Genomic DNA, 17,152 nt, shown 5'->3' with positions numbered 1-17,152 from the left:
GAGTGTTCGGTAAAGTCAGCTGTTTTCTGCATTACCAAATGCGGTAATGCTTTATGAATCGACCCCATAGGACAACTGAAGCGAGAAGGATATGGTAGCTGCCATATTTGTTTCCTTTTAAACAATACTAGTTGCCTGGCAGCCCTGCTGATATATTTGGCTGCAGTAGTGTCTGCATTAGCACAGTGGTGTAGTGGATAGCACTCTTGCCTTGAAGCACTGGGTCCCTGGTTCAAACAGGACCGTCCAGCTTGCCGTCCTACGCCTACAAGCCTCTAGCGTCTACAAACTAGAAAAAAAAAATGTACTTGTGAAGTTATTTATAATACTTGAGCACTGTGGTATGCACTGTTTTGAGGAAGTGGACAGCCTTAAGTGATCATAAAAAAATTCTATAAGGCCTGGAACCCACTAAAAAGCACAAAGCGCTATCGCAATGTCTAGCGATTTGTGATATCGTTTTGCAAATAATTTTGGGAGTGTTTTCCCTACTCCTATGCAATTCATTAGAATGGAAACGCTCCCAAAATGCTGCATGTCCTGCGATTGCGATTTCCTTAATTGCAATCGCTCTAGTGGAATCTGTCCCATCCATTTACATTGGCAGAGCGTTTAGGGAAATCGCTAGTGATTGAAAGCGCTCCCTAAACACTCCGAAAACCGCTCTAGTGGGTTCCAGGCCTGATTCTGTTTTACTATGACACGGGACACTTTTTTGTAATCTCTTTAGGAATTGCTAAACCTGGTCTTTTGCATCCAGTCCACCCACCTGATGCACACAGCAACTGTAACACCGTAAGAATCAGATTAGGATATGCATGATGATGTCATACAGTAATACCAGCAATCAGCTGTAAGAATCAGATTAGGATATGCATGATGATGTCATACAGTAATACCAGCAATCAGTTGTAAGAATCAGATTAGGATATGCATGATGATGTCATACAGTAATACCAGCAATCAGCTGTAAGAATCAGATTAGGATATGCATGATGATGTCATACAGTAATACCAGTAATCAGCTGTAAGGATCCGTTTCTCCTCTTGTGCCCGGTAGTTCTGTGTAGATTTGGCAGAGTTTCTTGGAATAATACACAATAGTTGAAGGTTTAAATTGATATTTGGATACCGTATGAAAAATATATTCTGTCGTTTTTCTCAGAAATTGTGCTATTAATGCTCATGGCATCCCAGCTTGCTTTGTGCCTTTGGCACACTGGCCAGCATTGATAACATTCTACAGCATTAATGGAGATGCTGGATGTAACAGACAAGTGTAATTGTTAAAGAGGACCTGAACTCAGAACTTCATCACGGCTCTGAACTATAAGCAATAGCATAAACACCTTTAAACAAAAACATTTCTTTATTACAGCTGATACAAATCCTGCAATAAATCTGCAGTGTCTACTTCCTGCTTTCATGGAAGCAGACCTATTGTTAACATCCTGTGTTTACAGTGAGCTGTTTGCCGTGTCAGTCAGCTGACACAGCTAAGGGATCAAATTACAACTTGTGCTTAGTCACAGATGAGTGGGAATTGGACAGGCTAAACAATATAAGTACATATAGGGTGCATTTCTTTCTGTTTTCCTTATGTTCTGTGCAAGAGTTCAGGTCCACTTTAAAATGAAACCAGGAATGAGTTTACTGTGTGGTTCTGTTCTGCATCTGATGGTTTCATGAATCTGTCTAGGTGGGCTCAGGTGGCTATAAAACAATGCTGAAATGGTTATCATCATCATCACTTCTTTTCCCACTGTACTTTGCTTGTGTGGCTTAGGGAAGAAAACTTACTAACAACTAAAATTACTTTTTAGTTTTTGATATTTATTGCTCTGTTGAAGGAGGAAAAAAAATCTCTCGGCTTGTCAGACTTGTCCAGAATCCAAAATATAATGAAGAACTCAGCAACATAATGGTCATTCAAAACAAGGCTGTGGAGTCGGTACAAAAATCTTCCGACTCAAACGCCTCAGTTTATGATTTCTCCGACTCCAGGTATCCAAAATGGTGCTGACTCAGACTCCTTAGTCTAATACTTACCTGGGCTGTGGATTTTGTACAAAGAATCATCCGACTCAGACTCCCGGCTCCTCAGTTTAAGAAATCAGACTCCAGGTACCCAAAATTGCTCCGACTCTTCGACTCTGACTCCACAGCCCTGATTAAAAAGGGGCAGTAATGTTGACACACCTCCATCTTTTACCTGATCACCCCTGTTGGAAATGTGTAGAAAAGAAAAGTCCCGTGTCAGAGGAGATAACAGCACTTTGTGACTGACAGCCTGTTCCCTCCTTTATTAACAGGCTCATCCCTGTAACCGGAGAGCTCAAAAGTGAAAATCTCTTTTTAGTGATTGCCTCTTTATCAATATGCCCGAATGAGGAATCCACAGGGATTCTTGTCCTATCACTACTAACATGTTTATGCCATGGCATACGTATGTTAACCCATTAGCAGCTTAAACAGAGTGCACTGCTTTTCACCTCTTCTTGGAATGCTTTGATCTCTCTCTACTAGCAGAGAATATAGAAATTGAAAGCAGAAGTCCTCTGTTGTCTCACACTGCCCCCTAGTGACAAGTGGCCATAAATACACATTACAGCAGTACTAATTACCTTATTTTGCCCCTTTTCTATGCATTTTTGCGTTGCAATGGAGAAAACGCATATTCAAATTTTTTTTTTTTCAATCGATCAATATATCACAGGGACTGTTATAAGGCGAAAAATGCGGTAGACACAGGGAAATGTAACAAATAAGAAATTTAAAATAAATTAGCCTGGAGCACTTGCAAGTCTCTAAATTGGCTGCTAAAGGGTTAAATAGACTGACAGTTCTAGTACCCTTTTTTTTTCTCATCCAATTTCATTAAAAATGTTTACTAATTTCAAAACTACTGTAAATACTACTGTGATAAAAATATATAACCGTTCTTGTCGGCAGCTGTGTAATTGTCACAAAGCAACATTACTAATTTTCCAGAGCATCATGGATTATGATCTCATTGTTTCCCACACTCGTCATTTCCCTGGGGCAATGCATGTGTTGCAGGTTACCTCACATGTGTGCGGCGGGGTTATCACTGTGCCAGCAATGTACAGTAGATGAATAGTCAGTCTGGTTACCTGCAGAGCATTCACTGTTGTTGAGGTTTGATGTCTGGTTTGAGAAACATTGAGTGACCCAATAAAGCCGGGTAGGAGCTTGATGCCTGGCAGAAGCTCCTGTAGTGGAAGCTTGGGTAGATCAAATTCTGTAACATTTTCTCAGTCAACTAACGATGTCTGCTAATCTCATCTCTAAGCATTATATACATTATACTTTTTATTTAAAGAGAGACTGAAGTCTCTCAAATTCAGGTTTTTATTTTAAAAAATCTCTTGAATATCAATGCCCCAACTAAAACGCAGCATCCCTGCGGCTGCACACTAACTAAATCCCCCCCCCAAAACTCCCCGGGGCACATTGCGGGAAGCGCTTCCGTAAGAGGCAGAGCTTTGGGCTGTAGCTCTGCCTCTCCACGTGTCTATCAGCACGGATCGCCGCCTCTCCCCGCCCCTCTGTCTTCTTTCACTGAGAGGGGCAGGGTAGAGGCGGAGATACGTGCGGATTGACACGCATGGAGGCAGAGCTGCAGCTCAAAGCTCTGCCTCCTTAGGGCAGCAAAATCCACGCCCAAGAAAGTCATGGATCTTTGCTGAGGAGTTTGGAGTGATTTAGTTAGTCTTCAGCCACGGGGATGCGGCATTTTAGTTAGGGCATTGATGTTAAAAAAGAGATTTTTAAAATAAAAACCTGAATTTTATGAGACTTCAGAGTCTCTTTAATACAAATAATCACATTTTGTATAGTGCTTTTCTCTAGTTAGACTCAAAGGGCTTGAGCGCTGCAGTCACCAAGGGTGAGCTCAGTAGGCCACCCTGGGTCATTTGGGAGTCTCGCCCCAAGACTCCTTGCTGAATAGGTAACTGTCTCTAGCCAGGATTTGAACCCTGGTCAAGGTGGTGTCATTAATCAATACACTATCCAGCCACCCCTATCTAATATTTTCCACAGAGTAGTATTATTTAGTATTTATATAATGCCGACCTCTTCCATAATTCTGTACAGAGTATATTGTGAACTTGCTTAACTGTCCCTCAGAGGAGAGCACAATCTAATCCCTACCAAACTCATATGTCTCTGCATGTATCGTGTGGTGTGTGCATCATAGTCTAGGGCCAATTTAGGGGAAAGCCACTTAACTTATGTGTGTATTTTTGGGGTGTGGGAGGAAACCAGTGTGCCCAGAGGAAACCCGCGCAGACAGGAGGAGAACATACAATCTCCATGCAGATAGTGCCCTGGCTGTGATTCGAGCTGGGGATGCAAGGCGAGAGCCAATTATACACAAGAATCTTACATTGTAATGCATCTAACGGAATGTCCCAAGTATAATCTATGAACCTTTGATGGTCTGTTAGCCTACCAGTATATATGGGATGCAGGAGATAATTGTGGGAAGCTCACACACATATGGAGACAACATACAAACTCCATGCTTGTAGTATCCTGCCTGGGGATCAAACCTAGGACTGTATAAGGAGGCTGGACTGCTAGCAATAGTATTTTAGGATTCAGCGTGTCCCTCCACCTACTGGCTGAACATGTTGAACATTAAATATTCGTATGTGACAACTTTTTAAAACTGCCTTAAATTCTAACGGCTGAACTAAATAAAGGCTTTTTCCATTGGAAATCAGCAAACTATATTTTTCTCTGTGCTTGCAATGCATTTTTTTATTATTTCAAAGTCCCATTCGGTTGTGCTAAATGGGGAAAAAATTGCAATCGTTCTAAAAATGCAGCAGACAGTAGGATTGCAATAATATGGGCATTGCGTCCCTGTTATGGAAACTACAATGCAGTGCTGCGTGATATGTTGGCGCTTTATAAATACAATAAATAAATGCAGAGCGCTGTTGAAGTGTTATTGAGACCAGCAATCGATGATTGCAATGACAGCCTCATACATTTGAAATTAGTTCTAATGCATATTATCGTTGCTGGACAGAGCTGTAAAATGAGTTTGTTGTGGGCTGCTATCTTCTTTTATCCTCTTCTACAATAACCTCCTCACATTCACAGGTACAACACTTTTCACGTGGCTCGCCCCTCCTCTGGAATGCCCTTCCACAGCACATCCGTCACTCTCCCACCTTTGAAATCTTTAAATGCTCCCTCAAAACCCACCTTTTCAGACACGCATATTCTCTAGCTTAGGCCGTGCACCCTTCAACCTCGCATATACATTTACTCCTTACTAAATAACCTAATCACGCACTACCTGTACATATACTGTATATTTCCCCACCTCTTGTTTCCACCCCATTCCTTTAGATTGTAATCTCGCAAGGGCAAAGCTCCTCACCCTTTTGTGTCTTGGAATGTTATTAGTTTAATTGCTTGCACTCTGTTAAACATTTATACGTCATGTTAAATTTGCTATTGTAATCACCAGTTCTGTATTTTGTACCAGTGTTCATATTTGATGTATATCATTGTCTGTATCATTATGTATCCCTTGTTTGTTTTCTTACATTGTACAGTGCCACAGAATATGTTGGGGCTTTATAAATAAATATTAATAATAATTATAGCTCTGGATTGGAGTTGGAGTTTTGCTGGGCCAGAGCAGATGAAAAGTCCTATCGCCTATGTCCTGCCGGCTTATTTGGACATCTGGGAGCCTCCTTTTACTAAGGCAACCCCTGATCTTAGCCTTTTAAATAGGTAAAGGGATTTTTTTTTCTCCCTACCCATTTAGGCCTAGTGCACACCAAAAGCCGCTAGCAGATCCGCAAAATGCGAGCAGATTTTGAAACGCTTTTTCTTCTTTTTCTGTAGCGTTTCAGCTAGCGTTTTGCGGTTTTGTGTAGCGTTTTTGGTGTAGTAGATTTAATGTATTGTTACAGTAAAGCTGTTACTGAACAGCTTCTGTAACAAAAAACACCTGGCAAACCGCTCTGAAGTGCCGTTTTTCAGAGCGGTTTGCGTTTTTCCTATACTTAACATTGAGGCAGAAACGCATCCGCAATCCAAAATCTGCAGCAGCCCGGGAGTATGCGTTTCTGCAAAACGCCTCCCGCTGTGGTGTGCACCAGCCCGTTGAGATACATTACCCAAGCGGATCCGCACCCGCAAGCGGATCTAAAAACGCTGCTGAACCGCTCTGGTGTGCACTAGGCCTTAGGCTGCATTTCCACTTGTGCGGTGCGAATCGCCGCGGTAAAAATTCGCATGCGGGTGCGAAATTCGCATGCGGGTCCATGCGAATTTTCATGCGAATTCGCATGGAAGACGATGTATCCGAATTTAACCATGGCAGTGCTGGTGTGCTTTTCCATTGTTTCTATGCGAATTCGCATGAAAATTCGCATACCTAAACCTCATGCGAATTTCCTATTAAATACATTGCATGCGATTCGCATAGCGGTATGCGAATTCTGATGGCCCTGCCATGCGAATTTTTTCTGCACAGAAAAACGCAAAGGAATCCTGACAAGTGGAAACAGTCCCATTCACTTGTATTGCTATGCGAATTTGCATGCGAAAAACGCATGCGAATTCGCGATAGTGGAAATGAGCCCTCAGTGTTGATTCTCATTGGTCCCCCTAGTCACTAGTGGACTAATGGAAAGCCCAGGGAGATGCTCTGAAGATATTTTTTTTTTGCCAGGGTTCCAGTGTCAGGAAAAGAGGAGGAGAGCAGTGGTATTGGTCATATACAGTATACAGTAGGCCTTGCGAGGTGACGGTGCCAGGGGAGCCTGGTATGCAACAGTGGACATCGGTTAAAGAGGAACTCCAGTGAAAATAATGCAATAAAAAAGTGCTTCATTATTACATTGATTATGTATAAGTGATTTAGTTAGTGTTTGACAGTTGTAAAATATTTCCTCTCCCTGATTTACATTCTGGCATTTGTCACATGGTGACATTTTTACTGCTGGCAGGTGATGTCAGTGGAAGGGGATGCTGCTTGCTTTTTTTGGCAGTTGGAAACAGCTGTAAACAGCTATTTCCCACAATGCAGTGAGGTTCACAGACAGCAAACTGTCAGAACCATGGTCCTGACATCACACTGTGAGAGGGGTTTCACCACAAGATCAGCCATACAGACCCCCCTAATGATCCGTTTGAGAAAAGGTAAAGATTTCTCATGGGAAAGGGGGTATCAGCTACTGATTGGGATGAAGTTCAATTCTTGGTTATGGTTTCTCTTTAAAGGGATACTGTAGGGGGGTCAGGGTAAAATGAGCTGAACTTACCCGGGGCTTCTAATGGTCCCCCGCAGACATCCTGTGTTGGCGCAGCCGCTCACCGATGCTCCGGCCCCGCCTCCGGTTCACTTCTGGAATTTCTGACTTTAAAGTCAGAAAACCCCTGCGCCTGCGTTGCCGTGTCCTCGATCCCGCTGATGTCATCAAGAGCGCACAGCGCAGGCCCAGTATAGTCTGTGTCTGCGCAGTACACTCCTGGTGACATCAGCGGGAGTGAGGACATGGCAACGCAGGCGCAGTGGTTTTCTGACTTTAAAGTCAGAAATTCCAGAAGTGATCCGGAGGCGGGGCCGGAGCATTGGGGAGTGGCTGCGCCAACACAGGATGTCTGCGGGGGACCATTAGAAGCCCCGGATAAGTTCAGCTCATTTTCCCCCGACCCCCCTACAGTATCCCTTTAAGTTCTAGGAAGTTCTGGCTGTAGTGGTGCATGTCGAGTGACAGCGAGGTGTGCAAGCATTTCCCAGGGGATCAAGGCAGCAGTGCTGTGGTGCTGAAGGACAGCTCCACTGTACAAACTTCTCACGCTTTAAACTCGGACTTCTTTCAGGTTAACCTGGCATTTGAATTTGCCAGTAAATCCTGAGCGCTGACAGGTGATGAGAAGCTTGCACACTGTAAGCTTTCTAACACCTGCATACGGCCCATTGCAAGTGTATAGGATTTGCAAACAAGTGCTGTGGGCGAGTCCCTGTCACAAAGACCATTCCATACATATACGTTGTTGTTCTTGGGGTCAGGTACACTGGAACCAAATGATACTGAAAAATGTATGTGCATGACAACCTCCCCGTAAGGTTCGAACACACCAAAAGTTGTGTTCTCTCATTGGGCTTTCTGCTCCAACAGGTCTCTGTAAATTGTAGCCTAGTTACAGTGCCAAGTCTATATGTAAACAGGCCCAGCATTTGTAGCAGTGATACATTACCATCTCTAAATGTGCTCATGGGGAAAGGGGAAGGGCTGCCTATGCAAACACTAATGTACAGAAAGTTGATCTTAGGCTTTAGGGACTCCAATTGCAGAGATAAGTTTCAGCATGTTATTCTTTGTATTCTTTGAAATGCTGTGTAACATGTAGGATCTATATTAATGCAAGAATGTACTAATAGTGCTCTGTAGCATCAATAAGCTGGTAAAAAAAAAAAAAAAAAACACGCAATTTTAACACTTTAATTCCCCCTCCTATCTATAGAACTTATTGTTGTTATTTAAAAAGAAAGTGACAGCATTAACAAATAAAATAATAAATAGTTACCTTAGTGGCTTTTTAGTATGTATGTCATTAGGGTATATCAATATTACTTTTGCAAATTCGGGCTTGTAATTATTGATGTATTATAAAGAAACGCAAATAGAAAAAATACACCTTTAGTTCCAAATAAAATATTGAAAACCAAAAAGAAAGGCTACCCTTATGATAGTATCGGACCAGCACACGTATATTTAAAAAATAAAAAAAGTAGAAGTCTTTATTGAACATTTTCATCAACCATTAAAAACAATTACAATTGTCACCCAAAAAAGGTGAACTGCGCTATCTCCAAAATATCTTGGAGATACCGCAGTTCACCTTTTTTGGGTGAAATTTTTAATTGTTTTTAATGGTTGATACAAATGTTCAATAAAGACTTTGTTATACTTTGAAATATATGTGTGCTGGTCTGGTGCTATCATAAGGGTACCCTTTCTTTTCTGTTTTCAATTGCTCTAATTGGCCCTTAGCACATTTCAGCCTAGGATTATTAGACAATATTTATCTTTGCATGGTGCTAGTTCAAAAATGTTGATCCAAATAAAATATTGTCACGATACCATGTACTAAAGACACTATTAAAATAACCGGGATAAATGGGCAAATAAAATGCATCGTTTTATCTATCACAGCACATTTTTGTTTTAAAATCATTATTATTATTATTATTATTATTTATTTATAAAGCGCCAAATATTCTGTGGTGCTTTATAAATAAAGGCAGAAAACTGAGAATTTATTTTTTTCGTACCACTCCCTTTAAAATGCCAAATAAAAAAACAAACTATGTAATTATTATTTTGGTGTCATAAGTGTCGATAAAGTTATTGGCTAATGAATGGGAGGGGGGTGAATTGTGAAAATTGCTCTGGGTTTTAAAAGACAGATGCAAGGTACTTTAAAAAACAGTCCAGTCGGGCCGACGTCATCTGGAGTGCTCTGCACAGACGCAGAACTACACGGGCACAGTACACTCCAGGCCGTGTCAGCATGACCGCGAGCGGCTCTCACACAGGCACAGTAGATGCCGACCTGGCGAGGTTAGCATCTGCACCCGGAGGGGAACGGGAGCCACCGGAGCTACAGCAAGGGCACAGGACTGTTGCCAGGGCCGCAGCTGTCCCCTCTGGAGGCACAGAGAGCGATCAGCTCTCATAGGCTATGAGAGCCCATCGCTGTGATTGGCTGGCGGAGGGAGGGAGGGAGTTAAATAAAAACAAGAAAAAAAGGCATACATTTATTTAAAAAAAAAAAAAAAGTATTTGTAAACAAACAGAGCCCACCAACAGAAATCTCTGTTGGTGGGCAGAAAAGGGGGGGGGGATCACTTGTGTTCTGAGTTGTACGGCCCTGCAGCTGTGATCTAATTGGTAAAAATAGCCTGGTCACTAGGGAGGTGTAAGCCTACGGTCCTACGAGTGGTTAATTACCTCGGTCCTTCACTTTAAGGGTAATAACCTATGGTGCGGAAGTGGTTAAGGACCGCGTTGGCCAAGTAATCTAGTGTGTGTACCTAAACTCGCTTCAGGTTAAACACTTACCTATGTAGAGGGAAGGCTCTGGCTTGTGTACCTTTTGGTAGTCTTCGGCAGGCTTCAGAAGTACATGCACACTCTAGTGCTTCCAAAGATGGACACATCCATGCTGCGCATGTGCAAGCTCAGACTCATGCATGCGCATTCAGATCCACTCACCTTCAGCAGGAATCAGAAACGTCCAAAGCTTGCATGAGGAGTGCTACCGAGGTGTCCAATCTGCAGGTTGAATAACTTCAATGGGGGGACATCAGTGGAACAACGAGGTGGAGAAAAGACTGGGAAGGCCTTGCCTCTGATGCAACAGCATAATAACCTTTAAAGAAAAAAACTTTCTTTGTTCCAGCTGAGACAAATCCTGCAATAAATCGGCAGTGTGACTACTTCCTGCTTTCATGGAACAAACATAGGGTTAAAATCCTGTGTTTACAAATTAGCTGCTCTGCCGAGGCAGGCAGCTGACGCAGCCGAGAGGTCAAATTACAGTTGTGATAAGTCATAGATGAGGCGGAATTAGACAGGCTAAACTCTAAATACATGCAGCGTACATTTCTCTGTGTTCCTTCTGTCCTCTGCTAGAGTTCAGGTCCACTTTAAACCTTTTGTTTAGTTGGCAAATTTTGGTCAGTTCTGTTTAATGAAATACTTCTCCCATTCCAATTTGTTTCCTGCATGGAAACAAGAACTCGCCCCTGCTCTGATAGCATTTGAGCGGTTTGTTGTCAGTAATGGAAGAAGGGCGTTGTTCTCCCTTCTTGCTTCCTGTTTCTGCAATCTGCTGTCTCTGTGCAAGTTGTGGTAACTCCATAGTCAGTCAGTGAGTAGCCTTGTCTACAGTAGAGCGCTGGACTGTGATCTGCATCCCATCATGGAGCTTCTGTATAGAAATATCTAACAAGAATGTATTACAGGCATGTGTGTGTAGGTAATAATATATTGGGCCCCTTTTATTCAGCTTCAGAGTGGTATCTAATGGTGTGTTTTTTTGTTTCTCCTGTTTTTTTTTTTTACAGAGATGGCTTCGGTTAAGAATGGCAGCAGTTCACGTTTGCAGAGCAGGAAGCCACCTCACCTTTCCATTACCATTCCTCCTACCGAAGGCGAGAGAGATCCTAAACAGACCGAGGTATGATAACAGTATGAATAGCGGTGGCTGACCATGTAGTGTAATGTTAAAGTACACTAACCACATAGCAGGACACAGGAACAGACATTGGCTGTTCCTGTGTCCCCCTATGTGGTCAGTGTAATGACTGGCTGTTCCTGTGTCCCCCTATGTGGTCCGTGTAATGACTGGCTGTTCCTGTGTCCCCCTATGTGGTCCGTGTAATGACTGGCTGTTCCTGTGTCCCCCTATGTGGCCAGTGTAATGATTGGCTGTTCCTGTGTCCCCCTATGTGGTCCGTGTAATGACTGGCTGTCCCTGTGCCACCCCATGGGGTCCGTGTAATGACTGGCTGTTCCTGTGTCGCTCTACATGGCCACTGTAATGATTGGCTGTTCCTGTGTCGCCCTACATGGCCAGTGTAATGATTGGCTGTTCCTGTGTCGCTCTACATGGCCAGTGTAATGATTGGCTGTTCCTGTGTCGCCCTACATGGCCAGTGTAATAATTGGCTGTTCCTGTGTCGCCCTACATGGCCAGTGTAATGATTGGCTGTTCCTGTGTCGCTCTACATGGCCAGTGTAATGATTGGCTGTTCCTGTGCCGCTCTACATGGCCAGTGTAATGATTGGTTGTTCCTGTGCCGCTCTACATGGCCAGTGTAATGATTGGTTGTTCCTGTGTCCCCTTATGTGGTCAGTATAGTTAAAGGAGAAGAAGGAGCTTTTAATTCACCCCTCTTTTACTATAATCATTTAAAGCAAAACTGAAGCAAAATTTAAAAAGAAATAAAAAATACTATACTTAACTATGGAGAGAAAAGGCTCTGGGCCCTAAAGAGCGTTCTCATTCTTCACGGTCCCCTAGTTTCAGCGTGCTCACCCGCAATTAAGGTATTTGACCGACTCGACTACACTTTCCGGGATCCATGGAAGCACTCGTGTTCCCAAGTGCTTTCAAAGATGGGCCTCTCTGTACTGCGCATGCGTGAGCACCTTTCTCGGACATGCGCATTACTAAGCTGCCAGTCTTCAGAAGCACTTGGAGATGTGGGTGCTTCTGAGGGCTCCCAGAGGCGGCAAATCTGACAGTACTGGAATGCATTGACCATGAGAGGAGCAGGAAGGATTCCTAGGATCTAGAGCCTTTCCTCTCCATAGGGAAGTATCTGACTTTTTTTTTTTATTCACTACATATGTGCTTTAAAGGGGTTCTGTTGCGGTGTTTAAAAACCAAAAGTGTCCCTTACCTGGAGCTTCTAGCGGCCAACTGCAGATATCCTGTCCCGCGCAAATCACTGAAGAATCCTCTGTTCCCCGCAGCGGATCACCTTCCAATTATTCGTCTAACTAGACGAATGTCACTGCAGCTGCACAGTCTTCGGGCGTTTACTACGCTGGCACAGTATGAGAAAACGTTGTACTGCGCCTGCGTAGTAAGCTCCCGGAGGTGGGAGCGAGGACGCGCATGGCCGCACAGCCACAGTGACATTCGTCTAGTTAATTAATAATTGGAAGGTGACCCGCGGCGGGGAACGGAGGATTCTGACACGGGGCCATTAGAAGCGCCAGGTTAGTGACCCTTTTTTTTTGTTTGTAAACACTGCAACGGAACCCCTTTAACATGCAGAAGCTGTTCGTGTAAAGACCCAGAGTGCAGGTACAGACTTGCTGTAGAGCTTTTTACAGCCAGCTGGTAACAAAAGGCACCTGGCACTTTTCTTGCTATTGTAATAGTGAGAAAAAAGGCGAGAAACTAGAGAACAGGACTAGGAGCCAATCAAGTGGCTCCTAGTTGCATACATGATCAATGCGAGATCCAATCATTTTCTGTGTGTGTGTGTGTGTGTGTGTGTGTGTGTGTGTGTGTGTGTGTGTGTGTGTGTGTGTGTGTCAGGTCCTTTTGATCCAGAGAGAGTGTACAGACTGTTCGCGTACCTAATAAAAAGCCGCCGGGAGACTTGTGCGCAGGATATAGCCAGTATATGGCTAACCCTGCTCCTGCAGGAGGCGTTAATTACTATTCCCCTCCAGGTCGGCATGGATGGTAGGTAATTATGTAATTTGGCTTCCAGCTATTGCTGGCCGCTGAATTACAGTGTTTTAAAACGAACTTCAGCTCCGTCTTCTGACGACACCGAAGTTCTCACTGTGCACCGCTATAGCCGTAATTCCTATTACAGTCTATGGTGGCACCGGCCGCGCCCAAACCTCCTGTGCTGTTTTCCCAAAATGGGTACCATTAATCCTAGGCAGTGGCGTAAGTATCGCCATAGCCACTGCTACGGGGCCCACTTGGTCTCGGCAGGCAATACGAGGATTCACCGTGGGCCTCATGGAAACCTGAGGGGGGGCCTGAAGTGGAGAGTACCTATGCTGGGGGCTTCTTCTGGCTACCTACATTGTGTGGGGCACATCTGGCTTTCTATACTGGGAGTATCTCTAGCTACCTATATTCTGGCTTCCTGTACTGGTGGGGGTTGCCTAATACTGGGTGATATCTCTAGCTGCCTATACTTGGTGCACAAAGGTACCTAATACAAGTTTTTGGTGGTTGCCCAATCAAAATGTGTGCTATGAGCCCCATGATTTCAAGCTACTCCCCTGATCCTAGGTTATAATTTGGCCGTTCTGTGGAAATATATATTTAAACAGTCCAGACATTTGGTTGTAATACTGATATATTGCTGACGCACTGGTAAAATGTTTACATTTCTGTTTTTATCCAGCCCTTGCCCAAACCTGTGTACCATAAAAGTGTGAGCCTGCAGGAACCACAGCGGACAGAAGAGGGCACTGCAAGCGAAAGGCCGGTCTTCAGAAGACAAACATCACTATCACAGAGCATAAGAAAGTAAGGAACCCATTCTGTTTCTTCATGTATTTACATTTCAAGATCATAATATGGAAATATAGGAACTGCATACCACAAAGTGCAGTTCATTTTAATTGTACAGACAGTTTCTACAATGTTTCTGCATCATTTTTTAATCTCTCTTCACAAGGAAAATGGGGCATATTTGAGATAAATATATCCTTCCTTGATTTTGATAAAAGCTCTGGCAATACTTTATTTCTCCTAATTTTCTTTTTCTTCTCATCCTTATTAAAGGAAACCCAATGTAAGAGGGATATGGAGGCTGACATATTTATTTCCTCTTCAACAATATCAGTTGTCTGGCAGTCCTCTTGATCCTGTCTCTCTAATAGTTTTAGCCATAGACCCTGAACAAGCATGCAGCAGATCAGGTACTCTGACTCAGCAGACTCAGGTTTTACTAGATTAGTTCTATGCTTGTTCCAGGGTTTTGATTCAGACACTACTTATGCCAGAAGATCAGCAGGGCTGCCAGGCAACTGGCATTGTGTACAAGGAATAAATATGGCAGCCTCCCTATTCCTCTCACCTCAGGTTGCCTTTAATGGTTTGCCTGTGCTCGTTCAGGGAATACTGGAACAGCTTCCGTGGGCTGGGCAGACAGGGGAACAGTGGATTGTCACTTAAAGATCTGGCATGCCAGATCATAAAGTGACCTCCAACACCTGTATGCACACTAGATTCTTGGCCAAGACTGCACTGACCACCCGCCTCTGCTGAGAACAATTAAGCGTGTATAGAAGACTTAAAGGACACCTGAAGTGAGACGGATATGGAGGCTGCCATATTTATTTCCTTTTAAGCAATACCAGTTGCCTGGCTGGCCTGCTGATCTATTTGGCTGCAGTAGTGTCTGAATCACACCAGAATCAAACTTGCAGCTAATCTTATCAGATCTGACAATGTCAGACACACCTGCTCTGCTGCATGCTTGTTCAGGGGCTATGGCTAATAGTATTAGAGGCAGAGGATCAGCAGGACAGCCTGGCAACTGGTATTGCTTAACAGGAAATAAATATGGCAGCCTCCATATAACTCTCGTTTCAGTTGTCCTGTAAGGCTTCTTTCCCACCAAGACGTTGCGGTTTAGGGGACGTTATAGGTTGCAAAACGTGCCCCTAACGCAACGCCTGGTGGTGCTGGAGGAGGACGCAACCAAGAGCTGCGTTATGCAGCTCTTGGTCAGCCTTTTTTGTGCTGTGCGATGCGGAGACCACGTGATCCGCATCACGTGGTCCCGGCAGCCAATCGCCGCACAGAGCGGCCGCTCCAGGAAGTAAACACTGCACGTCACAGTGCAGTGAATATCAATTAGCCATGTGGCTGGCCGCAGAGGAGGAGGGGAGACCTCCTCCTCCAACATTACTGAGCATGTGCAAACAGCAAAGTGGGCACTGTGAACAGCCCATTGATTTTTCAGTGATGTGCGGTGGGCTGCATTACAGGCTGCACTAACGTGAAAGCAGCCTAAAGCTGGCCACACACCATACAATTTTTAAAATATCTGTTCAATTTAAGAATTGCAATCCATTTTTTTTGACTGATTGTAACATTTTAAAAATATGACCAATGTACCACACACCTATGTATAATTTGTCCCCAATTATGATAAAAATGATTGGAAACTTTGAGAAAATTGCTTGGCTGTGTATATTAATAAATTGACAATCCAACACACACCATACAATCTTTAGTAGAAATTGAAGAGAAATATCTGGCATTCCGGATCGATTTCAAGCGAAATAAATGGTAAATCCGATCGAATTTTTCAGTCAAATGAAAAAAAGTTTTCGGGTTTTTTTTTTTTTTTTAGCGATGCAATCGTTATTATCGAATTGCTGTAAAATCGGATCATTTTATTGTATCGTGTGCGGCCACCTTTAGCCTGTTCTTGCACTTTGCACTTCTGACATGATAGGCATTTGCTCTGCAGTTAAATAGTACAAGGAAATTAGGCAGGTTCATGTGATAGCCAGTTTGAGATTAGTCAGTGGTTTGTCATCAGATTACTATAGCCCGTTATAAGTAACAGGTGGTCCACACTGTGCACTACACCAGAGTTCCCCAACCTTGTCCTCAAGGCCCACCAACAGTACATGTTTTGCAGGAAACCACAAACATGCACAGGTGGGGTAATTAGTGTCTCAGCAGAGCTGATTAACTCCCTCTGTGGATTTCCACAAAACATGCACTGTTGGTGGTCCTTGATGACAGAGTGGGGGAACACTTCACTACACCACATCACACATAGGGGGTCGATTTACTGATGGTAAAATTGCTGTGCATAGGGGGCTTTGCATAATTTGCACAACACAAATGATTATTGCTTGCCTTGCTACAGTATCTTGCACTATGCAAGTAAGCTAACACGCAAGCATTATCCTTGTACTGGGGATTGCACAAATTGTGCAATGTGTGCTAATCTACTGGTGTACATGTCACATTACTGAATCAACCCCAAAGTGCTCGATATACAGCAACATCAGATATTGCGCACAAAGGAAAAGGAGAACCTCTTCAGACAGCCGGGCTGAGGAGCTGCTGGATGTTGGGAAGTACAGACAGGCTACACCAACACAGTTAGCGCAATATTGCACTTATTGCATACAAAGCAATGTCTGATGTTCCCTCAAGACTGGAGCACTACTGCATGACAGGATATTTATATGCATTCAATGTTAATGAATTATGGTAGTTCATAGCGTAGGTATGGCGCTGTGTGTATTTCGAGCTGAAGCACTCACCATTGGTGGTGTGCACTACAAATAGCTACGAGTACGTAGCTACTCGTTATCAAAATTTAAATTAGACAGTACTGCCCGCAGCAGAGTGGGGGTTAACTTGCCCATGCCGTCGCCTTAGCCGATGCGCTCCACTGGCGTCACTCCCATGCTTCCTTCTTCCCGGTTGAAGGAGGAAGCATAGGAGTGAGGTAGAGCACATTGGCTAAGGCGGCGGCGGCATGTGTAAGTTAACCCCCACTCTGCCGCGGGCAGTGCTGTCTAATTTAAATTTCAAGCGCTCTACACTACTCACAATTAAATATGGG

The 17,152-nt window shown here is 43.7% G+C and overlaps 1 protein-coding gene across 1 annotated transcript in view; it reads left to right on the top strand.

Annotated features, from left to right (window-relative positions):
• RHBDF2 (rhomboid 5 homolog 2) overlaps nt 1-17,152 on the top strand; it is a 141,539-nt gene that overhangs the window by 61,456 nt on the left and 62,931 nt on the right. Inside the window, exons 2-3 of the mRNA XM_068264556.1 lie at nt 11,135-11,247; nt 13,955-14,079. Coding sequence (XP_068120657.1) covers nt 11,137-11,247; nt 13,955-14,079 — 236 coding nt within the window. The 5' untranslated portion in view covers nt 11,135-11,136. The remainder of the gene's footprint in view (nt 1-11,134; nt 11,248-13,954; nt 14,080-17,152) is intronic.

The sequence above is a fragment of the Hyperolius riggenbachi genome, chromosome 12, assembly GCF_040937935.1.
Source record: "Hyperolius riggenbachi isolate aHypRig1 chromosome 12, aHypRig1.pri, whole genome shotgun sequence".
NCBI lineage: Eukaryota > Metazoa > Chordata > Amphibia > Anura > Hyperoliidae > Hyperolius > Hyperolius riggenbachi.
Note: the sequence above shows the minus strand (reverse complement) of the source record. Positions and strands in the feature narration are given on the sequence as shown.